This window comes from Papilio polytes, unplaced genomic scaffold (assembly GCF_000836215.1).
Source record: "Papilio polytes unplaced genomic scaffold, Ppol_1.0 DF821845.1, whole genome shotgun sequence".
In the NCBI taxonomy this organism is placed as follows: domain Eukaryota; kingdom Metazoa; phylum Arthropoda; class Insecta; order Lepidoptera; family Papilionidae; genus Papilio; species Papilio polytes.
In genome coordinates this window covers 2,146,132-2,164,189 of record NW_013527359.1, presented here as the reverse complement: position 1 = coordinate 2,164,189, position 18,058 = coordinate 2,146,132, and the positions used below count along the sequence as shown (strand labels likewise).

Genomic DNA, 18,058 nt, shown 5'->3' with positions numbered 1-18,058 from the left:
ACTCCCGTATCTATTTTTATTCACAAAGTGAAAGACATAAGCATCTTGATTTTAATCAAAGACATTACTCCCTAACTCCCTTCCTAATTACTACGCAGATTTCTGAAAGACAAAACAATAGTATCGGAAACGACGCCAGCTTTGTTGTGGGTAGAAATTGTGAATGAAAGCTTATTAAAAAAGTCGACTGATCGAGTAATGAAGGATGTCTTGGAAAAAATATTTTATTGTACGATTCGGTTTTATAAAAAGTTCTTACTTTTGTAATAATATCTTCTAGTGACCTTAGAGTAGATCTATTACTATTGGAGACAAATATAGACTCCCACATGCATAATTGTCTTCTCTAATTTGCATTTGACTTTTAAATAAAATCTTATCTATTTCGATAGCTGTATTGTAACGTATTAATAGTACTATGCTATATAAATTTGTAATCTCATATAGAACATATCATGCTGTTAATTCTTAAATTATATAATATTATAATATATTTCAACAAAAAGGGAGTACCATAATTCAAGTTTTATCCGCATTGGGGCAGCCCTAGTTGTGAGCGCGGCGCCATAGTGTCGGGACGCTCTCCGGCGCCGTCGCGTCTCCCGGCTCCGGCCCAGGCCCCACTCGTTTTGGAGCGCACCCAGAGAATATTTTTTTCGTATCGATGTGAGGCTCGAGGTCAGTGTGGCTGTTATGTTAATGGCAGATCGGCTGAGACAACCCTATGGCGTAGCTATACTTATAATTTGTCAATGTCGTGACGTTCGTATGACCTATATTTCGACCGCGTCCCGCCCCTACGCAAACTCATTTCTTGTTGTTAACAATGCTTAAACTCTTGCATTAAATTTGAATTTCTGCGGTATGCCGGTTTCATATTGCATTTTAATGTAACGTTATATGATTTCAGAACTAGTTCATGATGCTATCTTTAAAATTAATGTAAAAGTATTTTTTTATTTGTTAACAAAAAAAAGTAAAGGTACTAAGTGGTTTTTCATTGTTTAAGCTTTTTTGGTTATATAACTTTAATGAGGTTTTGTTTGGATTTAATAATATTTAGTGATTATTAATTTAATAATGCATGTATTATAATACAAGCTGTTCCCATGCGACTTCATCCGCACAAGATTATGAAAATTTTAAGTTTATTGTTTACATATGTCAAATTATTAATTGCAAATGTCCAAATCACATGACATAATGACAATCCATGGCAACTTTGTTTCCTTAATGTTGGCAGCTTGTAGTTTATGGTCTCTTTCCCACATGAAGTTTTTTTTTCCAATTTATTAACCCTCTATTTTTAACAGTGTGAAAATATATAGCCTAAAGCGTGACGTAAGTGTACGGCTTTTTTTAAAGAAAGAATTATAAAATATGCTGTAATTGCTGACGTCTTAGGCAACAAAGGAGCGTTTGTTTACGTTATATTATAGTATAGATTGCCTATAATTCTGAAGATTATTATTTTAAATTAATAATTTTATACCTTTTTTTTCATATTACTTAGAAATATTTTATATTTTATATTTATATTATTTTATACAATTAAAGTAAGTCAAGTTAAGAAAGTGTTCTCATGTATTCATGAATGTTCCGCAAATTCGTTAAAAAATAACAAATATATTAGCACCAATAATAATATAATAACAATGACACATTCTGTATAGCATTGTTACTAGCGGTCCATCGATCGGTGACGTCATCACGCATTGGAATAGTCGCCCCCTAGGAATTGCGTAGTGTGGATACGCGCGGTCCGGCCGACACGGCTCAGTAACTCTTGTACTATTAATAACAAGTAAACGTACTAATAATACTTATGTACTAATTATAAATAGTATTATATACCATTGAATCTTCTGATCGTTACTTAGGGAATCTGGATCACACAAACCGATCGTATATTTAAGCTTCTTTGATGTCGTAAATGTATTTGATCCACGGACATTATATTAGGCGATCTCCTTCTCTTTTTGTACAAAAATTAAGCAGATTCTACATATTTAGTGAGATTTATCTTGAAAACTATTGATATTTACTTCGTTACAATTTTTAATTCATCAGAATCTCAATGATTTGATCTACAATTTTTTCTAGTGCAATTTGACTGTGTTTTTATTAAAACATTGTTACTAAAACGCGTCCTGAAAGTTCAAAAATGAGAAGCAATGCAGAACTAATAAATCATCGAATAACTATGGTGTGCCAAAAGTTTATTTAAGCAATAAAAACAACGAAAATGGAAAGTGGCCAAGTGTAACAATTTTTTCCAAAAATTGGCGACATAACACCATGACTTAGTTATATAATTGTCGGAATAAGATAATAAAACGCACGGAGATATTCTTAAGATTTTAATAATGAACTGCAAGAAAGATTCACAACATCTTTTTCTCATATCATGAGGATTCACCGAAATCCAGTTCCTTCTTCATTCAGAAAGGGGCCTTCTGTAAGGTCACGCTAAACGCTAAATTACTTCCACTTCAAGTCTGTCTCCTGTATGTTCGTGGTATTGCACCATTCGAGCGGGCCCTCCCGTGCAACATATTTTGTTGCTGGCGTCAACCACTATCTTAACGTAAAACACCCAAAAACTGATCTCTTCCGTTTTATTTTTGTAAAAACCAGACAAAATATCTAAAACTGTTGATTATTTCTGATTTTATAAATCGAATCAGTTTTTTAATATCAATCATCAAAACTATGCTCAGTGTTTTTCTAAGGGATAAAATCGGGAACGTCATAATTAGACGGTTATCTGTCGTTTGGTTATCCAAAGAAGACGACATAGTTTCCATAGACTTCATAGATCATAGGCTGAAGTGGCTGTTTATTGGTCACATCTGTCCATGAAGCCAGAGGTAGGAAAGTTCTAGAGTAAAGGCCGCGGATGTGGGGCGTCCGCCATCTATGAGACCCAACAACTTACTGCGTACGGAGACGAGTCGTTGGATGAGCATTCTGTGGAATTGCGAACCTATGTCCACTAGTAGACAAAAATGATGATGACAGTTGACAAGATCTATAAACTTGTCTCTGGTGTTTTTTAAAAGCAAAAGTTTTTTTTTAAACACATGAATACAAATAATGATACCGTAAATAAAACTGCCAACGTAATCCATTAAGTTAATTTGCAATATTAAATGTATCGTTTAAGTATCCAGTGACATGACATACATACGCCGCACATACTCGTATGTCCCAGTGGGTCACTACACTATACTATTAAACTAAACCTACATATAATATGGATATCTTTCTGAATAAAACGCATTAAAAATTTAAATGTCCCTCATATGCGATAGCTACTTTTTATGTTTCGTTCTGTAATACTTCACTAATCTAGACTTCTATACTTCATATTTCATATCATACCAATATTATAAATGCGAAAGTTTAGATGGATGGTTGTTTGTTAGAGTTTGTAGCCTAAACGGCTGAACGGATTTCAATGAAATTTGGTACAGATATAGAGAATAATCTGGAACTCAAAACATGGGCTACTCAATATTTTTAATTGCACGCGGACATAGACGCGGGCTAAAGTTAATAATGTGATAAAACGTAAACACACACTATTTCGTGATCTCAGCAATCACAGAATATTTTTGAATAATTATGTCTTTTATAATAACCCTACACTTACGACACGCTTAAGTTATACATTTTCACACTTTTAAACTTAGGGTAAATGAATTGGAAAAAACCTTCACGTGGGTAAGGGACCATAAACTACCAGCTGCCAATCATAGAATCAAGATTATCATTAATGCATTTCAATTTTGACATTTCACAAATGTAAACAATAAAATAAAGTTTTTATAATATAATGCGGATGAAACCGCACAGGAATAGATAGTCTCAATATAAATTAAAAGATTATAGTTTGCACCACACAATTTAATGCTATTTTTTCAGATCTTTTTCACTAGGTTTGATAATAAATCTTATTGTGGGTAGTCTTGTTTATTAATCGATTGCTTTTGACGTTTGTCAGTCATTTAGCTCTGATGTCTGTGTTCTTAAATTATTTTTTTGTTACTGTATACTTCAGTGAAAGTTATTTGTACTTCTAAGTGCAAAAAATATTAGTTCTTTGACAAATGATCAGGAAACTATGGAGATGCCAACGTAAGTAAAATATTGTTATGTAGGTTATGTAAACAGCTACGTAGTTTTTGGACAATGTTTTCGCGAGTATGTATATATGAGTGTTATAAGAACATTTTGAGCTAGAACGGTTTGATTTTTTTATAACTTTTTTTTTTAATAATACACAATAATTATGTTATATCGTCTATAATCTTGATCTTCTACCTTTGCGTATTAAGTTACAAAAATTTCTAATTATTTAAGTTTTGGGATACAAATGTTAATTTAAAGAAATGGTTTCCGTAAATCGTAAAAACTATATATTTATTTAATAGATTTATAGATTATCCATTTGCAAAGGAATCCTTCGCTCAGAACTCGGGCCTGATTACATCGTAATGTATTAAATCTAGCTATATTTTCTTTTCACAATGGAATCACATTAGCGGATTTTCTATACCGAGCTTGCATTCGTTTGCGGTCAATAGACGCTTCCACAATGCTACCTCCCGCTTCTGATTTCCTCTATAGACGGACAAATATACATACAGTTATATTTAAATATATCACTTTAATGTTACATCGAAGTATTGAAATTGTTACATAACTGTCTAGACATGTTATCTAAGATGTTTACGCTTACTTATTAATAGTCTTATGAAGTTTAAAATCGATTCAATTTCTAAGAAGCAAGAGTTGTTAAAAGTTATACGTATAAAGGAATACAGTATCCATTAGGTTTCTCGTGAATTCTGTTTCTCATATCTCTCAATATAAATATCTATTTTTATTCAAATAATAATTCGTCGTTCTATAGTCAGCTTTTTTTAATTTCAAATTTGGAATTAAGCGAAATTCCAAATTCAAAAGTAATTTATAATTAAAAAATGATTCAAAATTCATAAACACAGACTTCCGGTCAAGGGAAACACATTCAATCTACAGCGATCATCCCCCGGGTGTACCGAACCGTTCGTAACACACCGACTCGGCTTAATTAATTTAATGTACGTTCCGTGACTTTTACTTTTTCACTTGAATTTATCTAGCGGTGAAAAAGTGTAGTAAGTTAAATGAAACTGAGTGCAGACTGAGTCTTTGTTATCTACAAACATTTGTTATTTTTATTTGCTTTGTTTAGCTAATCTTTTGCTAGTCGTATATTTAAGAACATGCTGAATTATTTCAATGTATTGGAGCGTTGGATCATTTCACTAAGTCGGCTATGGATTGAATCATACATACATCATACTTAATATTATAAATGCGAAAGTTTAGATGGATGGATGTTTGTTAGAGTTTGTAGCTTAAACGGCTGAACGGATTTCGATAAAATTTAGTGTTGATGTAGAAGATAGTCTGGAAGAACACATAAGCTACTCACTTTTGTTTTTTTTTAATTCCCCGTGAACGGAGTCGCGGGCGAAAGCTAGTAGGTTATAAATTTACTGAAGTACGAAAAAGCATCTTCGTCATGGAGCTGATGCTGATCAGTCCACATTCAGTACACCTAAACTTTCAGGCATAAGATGAGCTTTGTTTTCAATTTGGCATTGGCACGCAGTCTTTACATCTTTACAAGTTTGTTTATTGTTATTTTAATTTTTTAGAGGTTTTCATTTAGAATAACGAACATTTTTAGAGATATTCTTTAATTGTTTTATATTAAATCCTTCCTAACTAAAATGTATGGAGCACTAATTAAATTTCCATCTATTTATTCATTTCCATATCATGTGGTAGGTTTTACATAATATATGCAACTAGTTTACAACTTTCATTATATTACCACTTCGTAGCGTGACAATTATATGAAGGGTTAAGATAGAAAGAAATGTATTATCATATTACACGACAACGGTTTAGATTGCTCGTTTATATCACTAGCTGTTCCCGTGCGATTTCATCAGCATAAAATTATTTTATTGTTTACATGTGTCAAATTGTCAATTGCAAATGTCAAAATGACATTACATGACAAAACTTGGCAACCTTGCCTCCTTGATGTTCGCAGCACCTTATGGTCTTTTTCCCAAATTAGGCTTTTTGTCCAAAACATTTACCCACTAAGTTATTTGGCGTGAAAATGAATAGCCTAAAGCGTGACCTAAGTGTAGGGTTTTTTATTAAAAAAATAATTATTCAAATATGTGCTGTAATTGCTGACATCTTAGGCAACAAAGAAGTGTGTGTTACGCTTTATTATAATAGTATAGAAGTAAAGATAAGTATCAATATGTCATAAGTTTTTTTAAGGCGCCTATTGAAAAATGTGGACACCTGAATTTACCGAAAATGGGAATGCTTTAATACATTTATCATGACTTTTAAACTACATTGGTGTTTTCCACTAGATACTCCGAGATAATCCAATCTATCGATACTAATATTAGGAAGAGAAAATTCTTGTAGCTTTGTTGAATAGGCTCCGAAACGACTGTAATGACTTGATAATTAAAAAATTATCACTGAGTAAAAAGGTTATATTTTAAATCAACGGGAAGGGTTTGATTATGACAGAAAAGAGATGAAGCGTATTATTTGCCATCCATAATTTATGTCTGTGTAAATAATAAAACCTCTTAGGTAAACTTTGTACAAATATAATGATAGTTCAAAAATCAATTTCAGAACATATATCATAACTTGTCCGATTTTCTGTGCAAATATACGCTGTTTTATATAGAATTACTCGCTACGAAGACCAAAGAGCACAGGCATGAGGCGCACCACTGTTATAGTAACGGTCGAGGCACTGACCTACATTTCGCCTGTCTATTCAATCTATGCATAACTTAGATAATATGAAAGCACACTGACTACGCTAATAGACTATGCATTAAATATCAATCAACAGTATACGGGTACAGTCAGCTGCATAAATGTGTACATTTCTTAAACTTTAGTTTTGTATGGGTATTCGGTTTAAAAAATACTGTATATTTTTATCCGTTAAAAGTATAAACATGGTGGGAACGGGCAGACAAGTGTAGACATATTTATAAATTTATACTAATATTATAAAGAGGAAAGATTTGTATTTTCGTATGTATCGTAATAACTCAAAAACTACTGAGCCGATTTCAAAAATACTTTCACCATTAAAAACTACGTTATCCCTGAGTAACTTAGGCTATGTTTATATTTTTTTTAATTCGCGCGGGCGAAGTCGCAAGCAACAGCTAGTATTTCATGTTTATTTAGTTGACTGTACGTTACTCCTAATATAAGGAAAGTTATTCGTTTTCATTATAATGCATATTGTATTGTTGTATGTTCTTATACTAAAATTAAAATTGATTCAGTCAAAAGTTTTAGGAACAGCTGCCAGCTGCTGATCAGACCAAATAAAAGTCTGAATAATGTACTATATATTTGTACTATTTGTACTATCATGTTGACTATACATGTACATGTATAGTCAACATGTACATACTATACATTTTAAAATGTTTTATTTTTTCACTAAAACTCTCATATCACTAATGAGCCAATTAATAATAATCATCGAACCTTTATAATCTATTCAAGTTCGTTGAACTGAAGAAATTAACCGTTCTATGAGACTGAAGGAATTAACACGGTGAAAGCGTTTTAAATTTGATAGTACCTGTATTTACTAATAAATATAAACAAATGTAAATAAAATTCGTTTAAAAATTATTAGGAAAAATGGCTTTAAATGTTTTAATAACGTACAAATCATTTACATTAAAATGTGCAAAAGCTAAAGGGATAAAAACAAGATCGCGAGCAGCCGATATGATATAAATAATTTTAATTTTTAATAGCTTCAATAACCGCGTGGCGTGTTATAATGAAATAATGACTTTTGTGAGCGCAGGGAAAATGTTGGACGTTGTAAATGCGACCGTCAATTAACCACAATATTGTCGTTAAATATCGAGAATGAAAATTAAAATCGTTTTAACACTTGTTTACTTCTATTAATTAATTAAAAAGAAAACGCGAATACAAAAAGGTTGAATGCATTTCAATGAAGTCGAGTTCAGTGGAAATGTGAAATTGTAACACAACACTGGCCGGCAATATAATTTACTGTATGGATATGATTTGAAACGTTTCAGTGTTAAAAATAATACAATTTTTTTCATAAGTCTGTGATAACATCCCGATAAAGGTGAAATTCTATACATGGGTACGCTAGCTTATTCCCATTGAATTTGACTGAACATCGAGGAAGTTAACGGACAATTCTTGTGGAATACTTTTGAGCATTAACATACCAATAATTACTTATTTTACTGTTTTAATAAAAGCTACTGTTTTTTTCATTCACTATTAAAAAAACTATAAAATTGTTTCACTGAAAACTAGATTAAAATTGTGTTTTTGTGTAAACTGATACTTTTATGGAGTTTTTCATTAAGTGGAGAGGCATGTGCATTTTGTCGGAGTTCGGTGTAGTAATATTGTAACTTATTAGTGTAATAAGAATGGTATGTTCGCGTATTACAGGTTGGCGGCAGCGCAGGAGGCGGCGGGCGCGCAGGCTCGTGCGGCGCCAGCTGATACCATGGGCGGCGCGCATCAGCCCGCTACTCCGGGGCCCAGCTCGCTCTTCATATTCTCCGACGAAAATCCCATACGGAGGTACGTATTCATAATTATTTTATATGACTAGCAACCTTTTTATCACTTGTTCCATACCAAAGCCTAATTATCAATAGACTTTCATTTTACGTTAAAATTCTAAAGTTCATCCCACTTATTAAAATAATTTTAACTACAAAACTATAACTTTAGGTAATTGTATTGTTCAATTTTTCAGAAACTTAGCAGATTTTTTTTGTTTTGTTATTAATGTAAATATATCTATAATCACAAGATAAAACTCACACAAAACATTGAAAGAAATACATTGAGCATCTCATTTAAAAGTAGCTCACTTTATAGTTAAACAGTTATTAAAAAAGTCAGCGTACTATAAATATTATTTTATTTAGAAACAAAATGATGAAAAGCTCTTTCGATGGGCGATAGTTTAAGCGATCATCAAAGTCAAGTTGCAGCGGGCCGAACGCTGCGCGCTTTAGTATTTGTTCTCGAGCGCCTTCAAGCTTCGAAAGGCACGTTAATCCATTCGACTCGTTGAGACGCTGTGCTCTGACCTCACTATGCTAGATTGCTTAGTTATTTTTTTGTAAATTATATTTTCTATCATAAGATAATAAAGCCAGTTTAGACAAAGTAACATTTAATTAGCAATATAGAAAAGGCAAAAATAACTAGACATTTCAAGTGTTCATTCCGATATATTGACATCTATTGTAACCATTCTACTACCGACATAATCATCTCCCCTACCTTATGATACTCCCATAGGGTCGGCGCACCGAGTTTTCGTCCTCCAAATAACTCTCATCCGTCATCTCAGTCATCACTCCCTTCTTGATCCCGCATCTTTCACGCAATCCATCTCTTTCTAGGTCTATGTCTACTGGTGTACCCTTCCACACTCATAACATGCTCATACTGTTAACCTTTTACTTCTTAATTTCTCAACCACTGGGGATACTCTCAAACTTCCTCTAATATACTAATTTCGCCACTAGCGACATAATCCTGACGCCATAATCTAAAAAAAAACATTGAAAACAAGTTTTTTATTCACTTCCTGTATTATGAAAGTTATTTTGATACCTATGAATAAATTAAGTTATCTTGATATGAGACGGTAGTGAGCTCGCTCATTAAGTGCATCATGCCGGTGTCCCGGCGAAGTGAGCAGCGCGGGAAATGGGTCGTGTAATAGAAAGCTAATGCTATAATCGTACACAACGTCCACTTCACAATGCGCCTAATGACATTAAAACATACTCTATGACTACACTAACGTAATTCCAGACATGTTATCGATTTGAATTTAACTTTAAAATGTCGTTGAAACGTTTGTGCACATTAAATTATGAAAATATCAAATTCTAGCGACATCGCCCGCGTAAAATTAAGTAATATAGACTATGTTACTCACAGATAAATTATCTTTCAAATGCTGAAAGAATTTTTAAAATCGGCCTAGTAATTTTTGAGTCATTTTAATACATACACAAATACAAATCTTTTCTCTTTATAACATTAGTGTAGAAGTATAGAAATTAAAGTATTAGCACATTTGAATCGCTTACTTTTTAATGGATTTTAAAAAATTCTTTATTAATCCAAAACAGTTTTGTATAGTCAGTGGGACTCTGTCACCTAAATGAGTAATAACTGTGTTTCAGGAGGCAGGGTATTATTTAGTATGTCTCCTATAGATTTTATTAATAACTAGCTGTTCTCGTGCGGCTTCATCCGCATGAAATTATAAAAACTTTATTTCATTGTTTACATTTGTCAAATTCTCGATATCAAATGCAAACATTGCAAACAAGATATGACGACAACCTTGCTTTCTTGATGTTGGCAGCAACTTATAGTCTCATTCCCACAATAGGGTTTTTATCCAAAATATTTACCCCCTAAGTTTAATGGCGTTAAAATATATAGCATAAAGCGTGACGCAAGTGTAGGGCTTTTTATTAAAAAAAAAATAATTTAAAAATATATTGTAATTGCTGACATCTTAGGCAACAAAGAAGTGTGTGTTTACGCGTTGTTATAATAGTATAGATGGTACTGTTTATCATTGTCAAAATCGCAATATCTTATTAGAATAACGGTGTATTCCAGGTATACGAAGTTCATCATCGAGTGGCCGCCCTTCGAGTACGCGGTGCTGCTGACCATCATCGCCAACTGCGTGGTGCTGGCGCTGGAGGAGCATCTGCCCAACGGCGATAAGACCATCTTAGCACAGAACTTGGTAAATATAAATTTATACATTTTAAAGAAATATGTTATACGTCGACGCAGTAACGGAATACGAAGTGAAATGTATCACAAGTCCTAACGTTGCACCACAAATGTTGCACATGTGTAATTTTAACTACCATATAATTTGGTCTTTGTTACGTACATATTTGTTATAGTAAATTTACACTCTGAAGAACTTGATGCAGCTTTAAATTCTTTTTTATGATTGATAATTAACATGTAAATATTGTTTGTTTCAGGAAAAGACCGAGGCGTACTTTTTAGGAATATTTTGTGTAGAAGCCTCGTTAAAAATATTAGCCTTAGGTTTTGTTTTACACAGGGGATCGTATCTTAGGAACGTTTGGAACATTATGGATTTTTTCGTTGTAGTAACTGGGTAAGTGATGTTTTATTAACATTTCAATATATCTACATCAAAAGTTCAATCGATATTAGCCATCACATCAATCAAATTCGGAATTTTTTTTCAATTATCAAAACGAATCAAAAAGAACGAATTAATTCTATTTTGATGCCTGACGATTGGCGAGTGCAAATAATTGGAATGTAAAGAGCATGGAATGATATTGAATTAGATAGGGCAGAGGTAAATGCTGTGATTACTGAAACCTTCGATAACAAAAACTAGGTCGATGACGATATTCGCCGAATACAACGTGGACGTAGACCTGCGGATGCTGCGCTCGTTCAGAGTGCTGAGGCCTCTGAAGCTCGTCTCGCGGATACCAAGTAATTCACAGTAATTGGCGAAAGTTCACATAATAAATACCTTTATATTGTATAGAACATTCTCGCTAGACATTTTCGATCTTCGAACTTTTTGACGTAGAGGAACTATGTCTCTAGATTTGATAATAGTATTTTTTGTTCTTTTGATTCTTAGTGAGAATGTAGCATCGGTTTCTTGCAATTTATGAGAGAATTCGTTTACACTTTAGAAATGTGTGATTTGAACAATTTTAATGGACAATGTTAAATGTACGTAATTTTTGGATTTCGGCTATTTTACGTGTTGCATAATAGTTAAAACTTGCTATTGTTTTTATTGTGTATTGTGTAGGTATTCCAAATAAAGGCTAAATGTAAGAATTTAGTTAAAACAATTATTATATAGGTGTGAATAAACATGGCGCATTTAGTTTAAAATTATTATGATTTAACGTGTGAATAATATTGTATTAATTAGTCACAATACCTAGACAGTAGAGAATAAGCTAGTGTGACCATAAAATGTAAATTTGTAAAGAAGATTTGTGTTTGTTGAACGATAATTTTCAAAATTACTTACGTGCACATGAGTGCAAGGTTTGACAAATGTAACAGTTTGAGAATTGGACGTTGGAGTATGTCAAGCACAATTCTTGGTAGTAAGTTTTACATTAACTAGCTGCTAGTGCAGGCTATAGTATCGAGTGATGTGTGTTTGGCAGCATCATCACGCAGCTGCCGGTCGCGCCCGACGTCGACTTCAGGACCTTGCGTGCCATTAGGGTGCTGAGGCCCCTTAAATTAGTTTCGGGCGTTCCTAGTGAGTTCTAGAACATTATTAGTTTAGCATTCGTAGCCTTGCCATTGTCCAACCATTTGCTGTTCTATACAATCCACTGCAACATCTTTTATCAGTTAAATCTTAATATTAAAGTCTGTTGAACCCTACGTTTATAATAATGAAGTAATTATTTTCTTTAAAAAGCCTACGTGGAACGTATAGAACAGCAGCATACCTATCAAAGTTCGATCTGCACGTTATTTATCATCTTTGACTTGTCGATGTCTTACTGTTTTCATTGTTTCTTTTTGCCTTTAGATCTTTTGTCGTTTCACCTTATAATAGTTTAAATATTATTCTTGTGCTTAGTATCATTAAATATGTTCATGATATAAAGTTTCATCATTTCTAATCTTTAAGGAAGTTTACACATTTCGACGTCATCCTCCATAACATTTCATATGACTCACAAAACATTTTTATTTAAGGAATTGGGTTATTCTCCGGGTATTGTCGTCTTTAAGGATATTGTTATACAAGGTTTTTTCCCCGTCTAGGTCTGCAAGTTGTGTTGAAGTCAATCATCAAGGCGATGGCGCCGTTGCTACAGATCGGCCTCTTGGTGCTTTTTGCAATCGTTATATTCGCCATCATCGGCCTCGAATTTTATTCCGGGGCGCTGCATAAGACTTGTTATAGTTTAGAAGATATTAGTAAGTTTAACATTTGGTTATAATTTTAAACAAAAACTTTTATTAACACATAACTTTTAACTTTAGTTATTTAAAGATATCTAATTGAACTTTTTAAATTTAACAGATGAAATAGTGAATGAAGGTGAGAGTCCAACGCCGTGTAATGCTGATAACGAAACAGTGGCGCCCCCTGGGGCCAACGTGTGCGAGGCAGACAAGAGCACGTGTTTGGAAAAGTGGGAGGGGCCCAATCGGGGCATTACGTCGTTCGATAACATCGGCTTCGCTATGCTCACCGTCTTCCAATGCATTACAATGGAGGGATGGACATCAATCCTATATTGGGTAAGAAGTCAAATTTAGTAAAATCCTTAAACAAGTAACAGAGGTAACTGTGCAAAATTGTTCATTGTATTTTAATACGCATTCCTATGACCTGCATGGTTCTATATGGCAGGTAGTTTCTAAATGAGCAAGCATTTAGAAAGTAAGAGAGATCTTGTTATAGATTTTGTCTAAGTGTTTTTATAATAATAATTGTGTCACCATTTGGTTTCAGACAAACGATGCGTTAGGTAGTATGTTCAACTGGATTTACTTTGTTCCTCTCATAGTATTGGGTTCATTTTTTATGCTCAACTTAGTTCTCGGTGTTCTTAGCGGGTGAGTTTACATTACTATCTAAAAATTTTAAAGTATTCTTAAGAAAATGTAGTTACAACGATTTACCAATATTACAATTAATTTATTTTAATATAATTTGTTCCTTTTTAAATTTAATTTATAATTTCTCTTAAGTTAAATTTGTTTGGGTAAAACGCAGTGAATTCTCTAACGAAAGAACACGGGTTGAGAGACGTGCTCAATTCCAGAAGGAAAGAGCTCGCCAGATGTTCAATCAAGATTTCACGGCTTATATCAATTGGATAACAGAAGCAGGTTGGAAGGAGTGATAACTGTGACGCTAGAGAATGTTATCAACACCCGTAGATTATTATTTATGTTAAACATTGTATTGTTTTTATTATGCTAGAGGCGATAGTACCAAAACTAAAAGTTATATAAGTTTGTTTTAAGCACAGATATCGCTAGACTAATGTGTGTATATTCGTATTGCCGCTAGATTGTTTCTGATGCTATTTTGCAGTGAATTCGCTAAAGAAAGAGAGAAAGTAGAAAATAGACAAGAATTTCTTAAATTAAGAAGACAGCAGCAATTAGAGAGAGAACTCAATGGTTATGTTGAGTGGATATGTAAAGCAGGTGAGAGAAATAAGATTGCTTACTATGTTAATGTTTTAAGAGTGTTAAGACTTTGGGGAAAAATCAATTGCTATTTATTTTAACTTGAGAATTAATAAACGTGTTTTCTTTTATTACAGAGGAAGTCATATTAGCAGAAGAAAGAACTACAGAAGAAGAAAAAATGCACATAATAGAAGGTAAAATTTCTAATTTCATTTCAATAACTAATTACTACTACTATAGTAGCTGTCTACCACGTTTTGTTTTCTTACATATATCTAAAACATTGCCTCGTTAAGTGATTCGTGTTTGGATCATACAATAATTGTGTTTTCAAAATCTCAATTCCTCGTAATATCCTAATAATGCTAATCTTTTGTTTATTCCAGCTCGGAGAAGAGCAGCAGCGAAAAAAAAGTTAAAAAATCTTGGTAAAAGTAAGAGTACAGATACAGAAGAAGAGGAACAGGATGAAGACTGTGGTGATGACGGTCAGTATGATGCATCAGTTCTTGACCCTTCATGATTTGCTAAGTGTTGTGTATATCTGTTGAACTTATATTATCATTTCCTCAAAAATTCTATGCTCTGACATCTGTATTGGTTTTACTCCTTCTCCTTTAGCTAACTGTATAGATTTTCAAAATTTAAAAGAGTTTCTTTCTTATCCAGTATCAATCAATGTATATTAACATAGATAGTATCATTCTGGTCATTTAAAAGTATTAGAATCTTGCATGACTTCATTGTATCTGTTGTATTAAACTGTTTCTCTCTCATTTCATTCCGATCGGTGATGTATTGTGTGTTGGTTGTTTACAGTTCCAAAGAAAAAGCAAGGTATGGGATCAAGCGTGATGCTGGTAGAATATTCCTTTTCATTTTCTAAGTAGAGGATATAGTTTAGACGTAGTTTTAGGCATAGCGATCCCTCCGTACCAACCGACTAACACCGTAGTACATACCTATCCTACTGTTCACTTCTAACAAACTTCTCTACTCATACTAAAACTACTTCATCATATAATATTATCTTATCATATGTATAAGTCTAGAAATATCCAAACGCTTCGATTAAAAAATAATCACTAATCTTGGAAAGGTTACCTTAAAACGTAACACTTAAATGTTCATGTATGTTTAAAAAATGTGGCAGCCTTAAAAACGTTAATTATGGTTCTTGAATTTTACATGTTCCAATTATATAAATTGCACAATCAAATTTTTATTAACATTGAAAATACTAAAACTATGTCTCGACAAATGACAGATATGGCGGGAATAAGACATTGTAAATATAAGTGCAACATATTAGATTCAAAGTATCTAGATATTTTTTTTACTAATTACTAAATAATGTAATTTAAACACAGGGTTTCTGAAAAGCAAATCTCGTTCAGCCGGCAAATGTGCAGACTTTTGGCGGGCTGAGAAGAGGTTTCGTTTTTGGATCAGGCATACCGTGAAGACCCAGTGGTTCTATTGGTTCGTCATTGTCCTGGTACTCTTCAATACCATATGCGTTGCCGTCGAACATTACGGCCAACCGCCTTGGTTAACTTCGTTTTTATGTAAGTTTATATTTTTATACAAATACTAGCTAAATTTTCAATGATAAGCAACAATTGGGTATTTTTTCAGACTATGCCGAATTTGTGTTCCTTGGGCTATTTATGATGGAGATGTGGGTAAAAATGTATGCCTTAGGCCCACGGATATATTTCGAATCATCGTTTAATCGTTTTGATTGTGTTGTCATATCCGGTTCCATTTTTGAAGTGGTATGGTCAGAAGTCAAAGGTGGTTCTTTTGGTCTCTCCGTACTTAGAGCGCTAAGATTGTTAAGAATATTTAAGGTGAGTGTTTCTTCTTAAACGTTAATGTGTATTGTATGAAAGGAGCAAACTTACGTAATGCTTATTTAATTTCAGGTTACAAAATATTGGTCGTCCCTACGGAACCTTGTGATATCGCTATTGAATTCCATGAGATCAATCATTTCATTGCTCTTCCTTCTGTTCTTGTTTATACTTATCTTTGCTCTACTCGGTATGCAATTATTCGGAGGACAATTCAACTTCGAAGATGGCACACCGCCGACCAATTTCAACACTTTTCCTATCGCACTGCTTACAGTATTCCAGGTGCGTAATAAAGCATCAAATTTTCTAACTTCATTCTTATTTTTAACGATTCTTTTAATGGGTACTGGTATAAGGTGAATAATTAATAATTCATTATTATGCTTGATTTTCAGATTTTAACAGGTGAAGATTGGAATGAAGTAATGTACTACGGCATTCAATCACAGGGAGGCATACAGAAAGGCATGATTTATTCTTTGTACTTCGTCATCTTGGTATTGTTCGGCAACTACACATTGTTGAACGTGTTTCTCGCCATCGCCGTTGACAATCTGGCTAACGCTCAGGTACGATTCAATATTTACATTTTTACCTTGTACAGATTGTCTAAAAACGTTGCATAAGAATTGCCAATACAAATGATTCTTGTCGTGTTGATGTAAATGCTATATGTACATTCACGCTGCTTCCCGCATAAATGTTGCTGTTCTGTGTTTCCAGGAGTTAACGGCAGCTGAAGAGGAACAAGTTGAAGAGGACAAAGAGAAACAGCTTCAAGTAAGTTTTTAGCTTTTGTATGTCCGCTTTATTTACATCCAGATGCCCAACTCCCGATGTGATAAACAAAAGACGTATATACTCGTAAACTCAATTTTATTTAAAATTGTTGTATGATCACGAAATTGAAGAAATCTATCATTCGTGTGTGAGTAACAAAATCAAAAATCACTTTTATTAACTGGCTTCTTACATTTAAAACTAGAATATACATAAAGTACACGAAATGTCATTTAAGAGCTTGTCTTGATTATTTAAAATTCGGTTCATCAGAAATTCCAAACTAAGTCATTGAACGGTACTATCGTTTAGATTGGATATTAATTCAAAAGCGGTCAAAATTGTATTTCACACGACAACCTCTGTTTCGGCTAATTAGGAATTGGAGAAAGAGATGGGTGCATTACACGCGGTGGATGGAACCCCACCTCGGGTAGACATAAGTCCCACTACAACTACAAGTAGGAAGGTAAAAGATCGGTGGTGATACTCCGCTATGCTTAACAGTGTGCATTGGTTCGGACACTACAAAATATTGTTGATCTCAATGAGTCCTTAGCTTCATTACAATATAGTGATGTCATATGAAATTTAACATGTACTAATTGGAATGTTACTGAATTCTGACACTGTTGTATCTTACACTACACCAATGCTATACATATGCTATGATATTCTGATAAGAATATAAATTCTGTTCACAATCTGATCATTGAAAATATTTGAAATTTTTGGTATTCAACAATATTTTAGTTACTGTCTAAGAAAAGCAATTCAGTGTCGCTTATGTGAGTCGACTGTTTTACAGCAATATAATTTTATAATTTAAAAAACAACCTCATTTAGATTACTAAAAGTTAGTTATTAATGTGATTAATTTATTTTTCTTGGTTAAATAGCAAGTATTTTAATTTTAACATCGCTTAAAGGTTTAATAACGCTGTTATGTACATACTATATTATTTCATTCAAATAAAATGCATGTTAAAAAATCATCTTATCAATAAATAATTACAAACATGAGAAATATAGTAAAGGGGCTTCTG

At 33.2% G+C, this 18,058-nt stretch overlaps 1 protein-coding gene across 1 annotated transcript in view; it reads left to right on the top strand.

The window, feature by feature from the left end:
* The window catches only part of LOC106108105 (voltage-dependent calcium channel type A subunit alpha-1), a 62,208-nt gene that overhangs the window by 26,926 nt on the left and 17,224 nt on the right, over window positions 1-18,058 (top strand). The window contains exons 2-17 of the mRNA XM_013289190.1: window positions 8,581-8,715; window positions 10,795-10,927; window positions 11,178-11,317; window positions 12,372-12,469; window positions 12,988-13,143; window positions 13,250-13,470; window positions 13,685-13,788; window positions 14,273-14,388; window positions 14,508-14,567; window positions 14,760-14,861; window positions 15,744-15,941; window positions 16,012-16,226; window positions 16,302-16,514; window positions 16,628-16,801; window positions 16,956-17,012; window positions 17,392-17,481. Of these exons, the coding sequence (XP_013144644.1) occupies window positions 8,581-8,715; window positions 10,795-10,927; window positions 11,178-11,317; window positions 12,372-12,469; window positions 12,988-13,143; window positions 13,250-13,470; window positions 13,685-13,788; window positions 14,273-14,388; window positions 14,508-14,567; window positions 14,760-14,861; window positions 15,744-15,941; window positions 16,012-16,226; window positions 16,302-16,514; window positions 16,628-16,801; window positions 16,956-17,012; window positions 17,392-17,481 (2,212 nt within the window). The remainder of the gene's footprint in view (window positions 1-8,580; window positions 8,716-10,794; window positions 10,928-11,177; window positions 11,318-12,371; window positions 12,470-12,987; window positions 13,144-13,249; window positions 13,471-13,684; window positions 13,789-14,272; window positions 14,389-14,507; window positions 14,568-14,759; window positions 14,862-15,743; window positions 15,942-16,011; window positions 16,227-16,301; window positions 16,515-16,627; window positions 16,802-16,955; window positions 17,013-17,391; window positions 17,482-18,058) is intronic.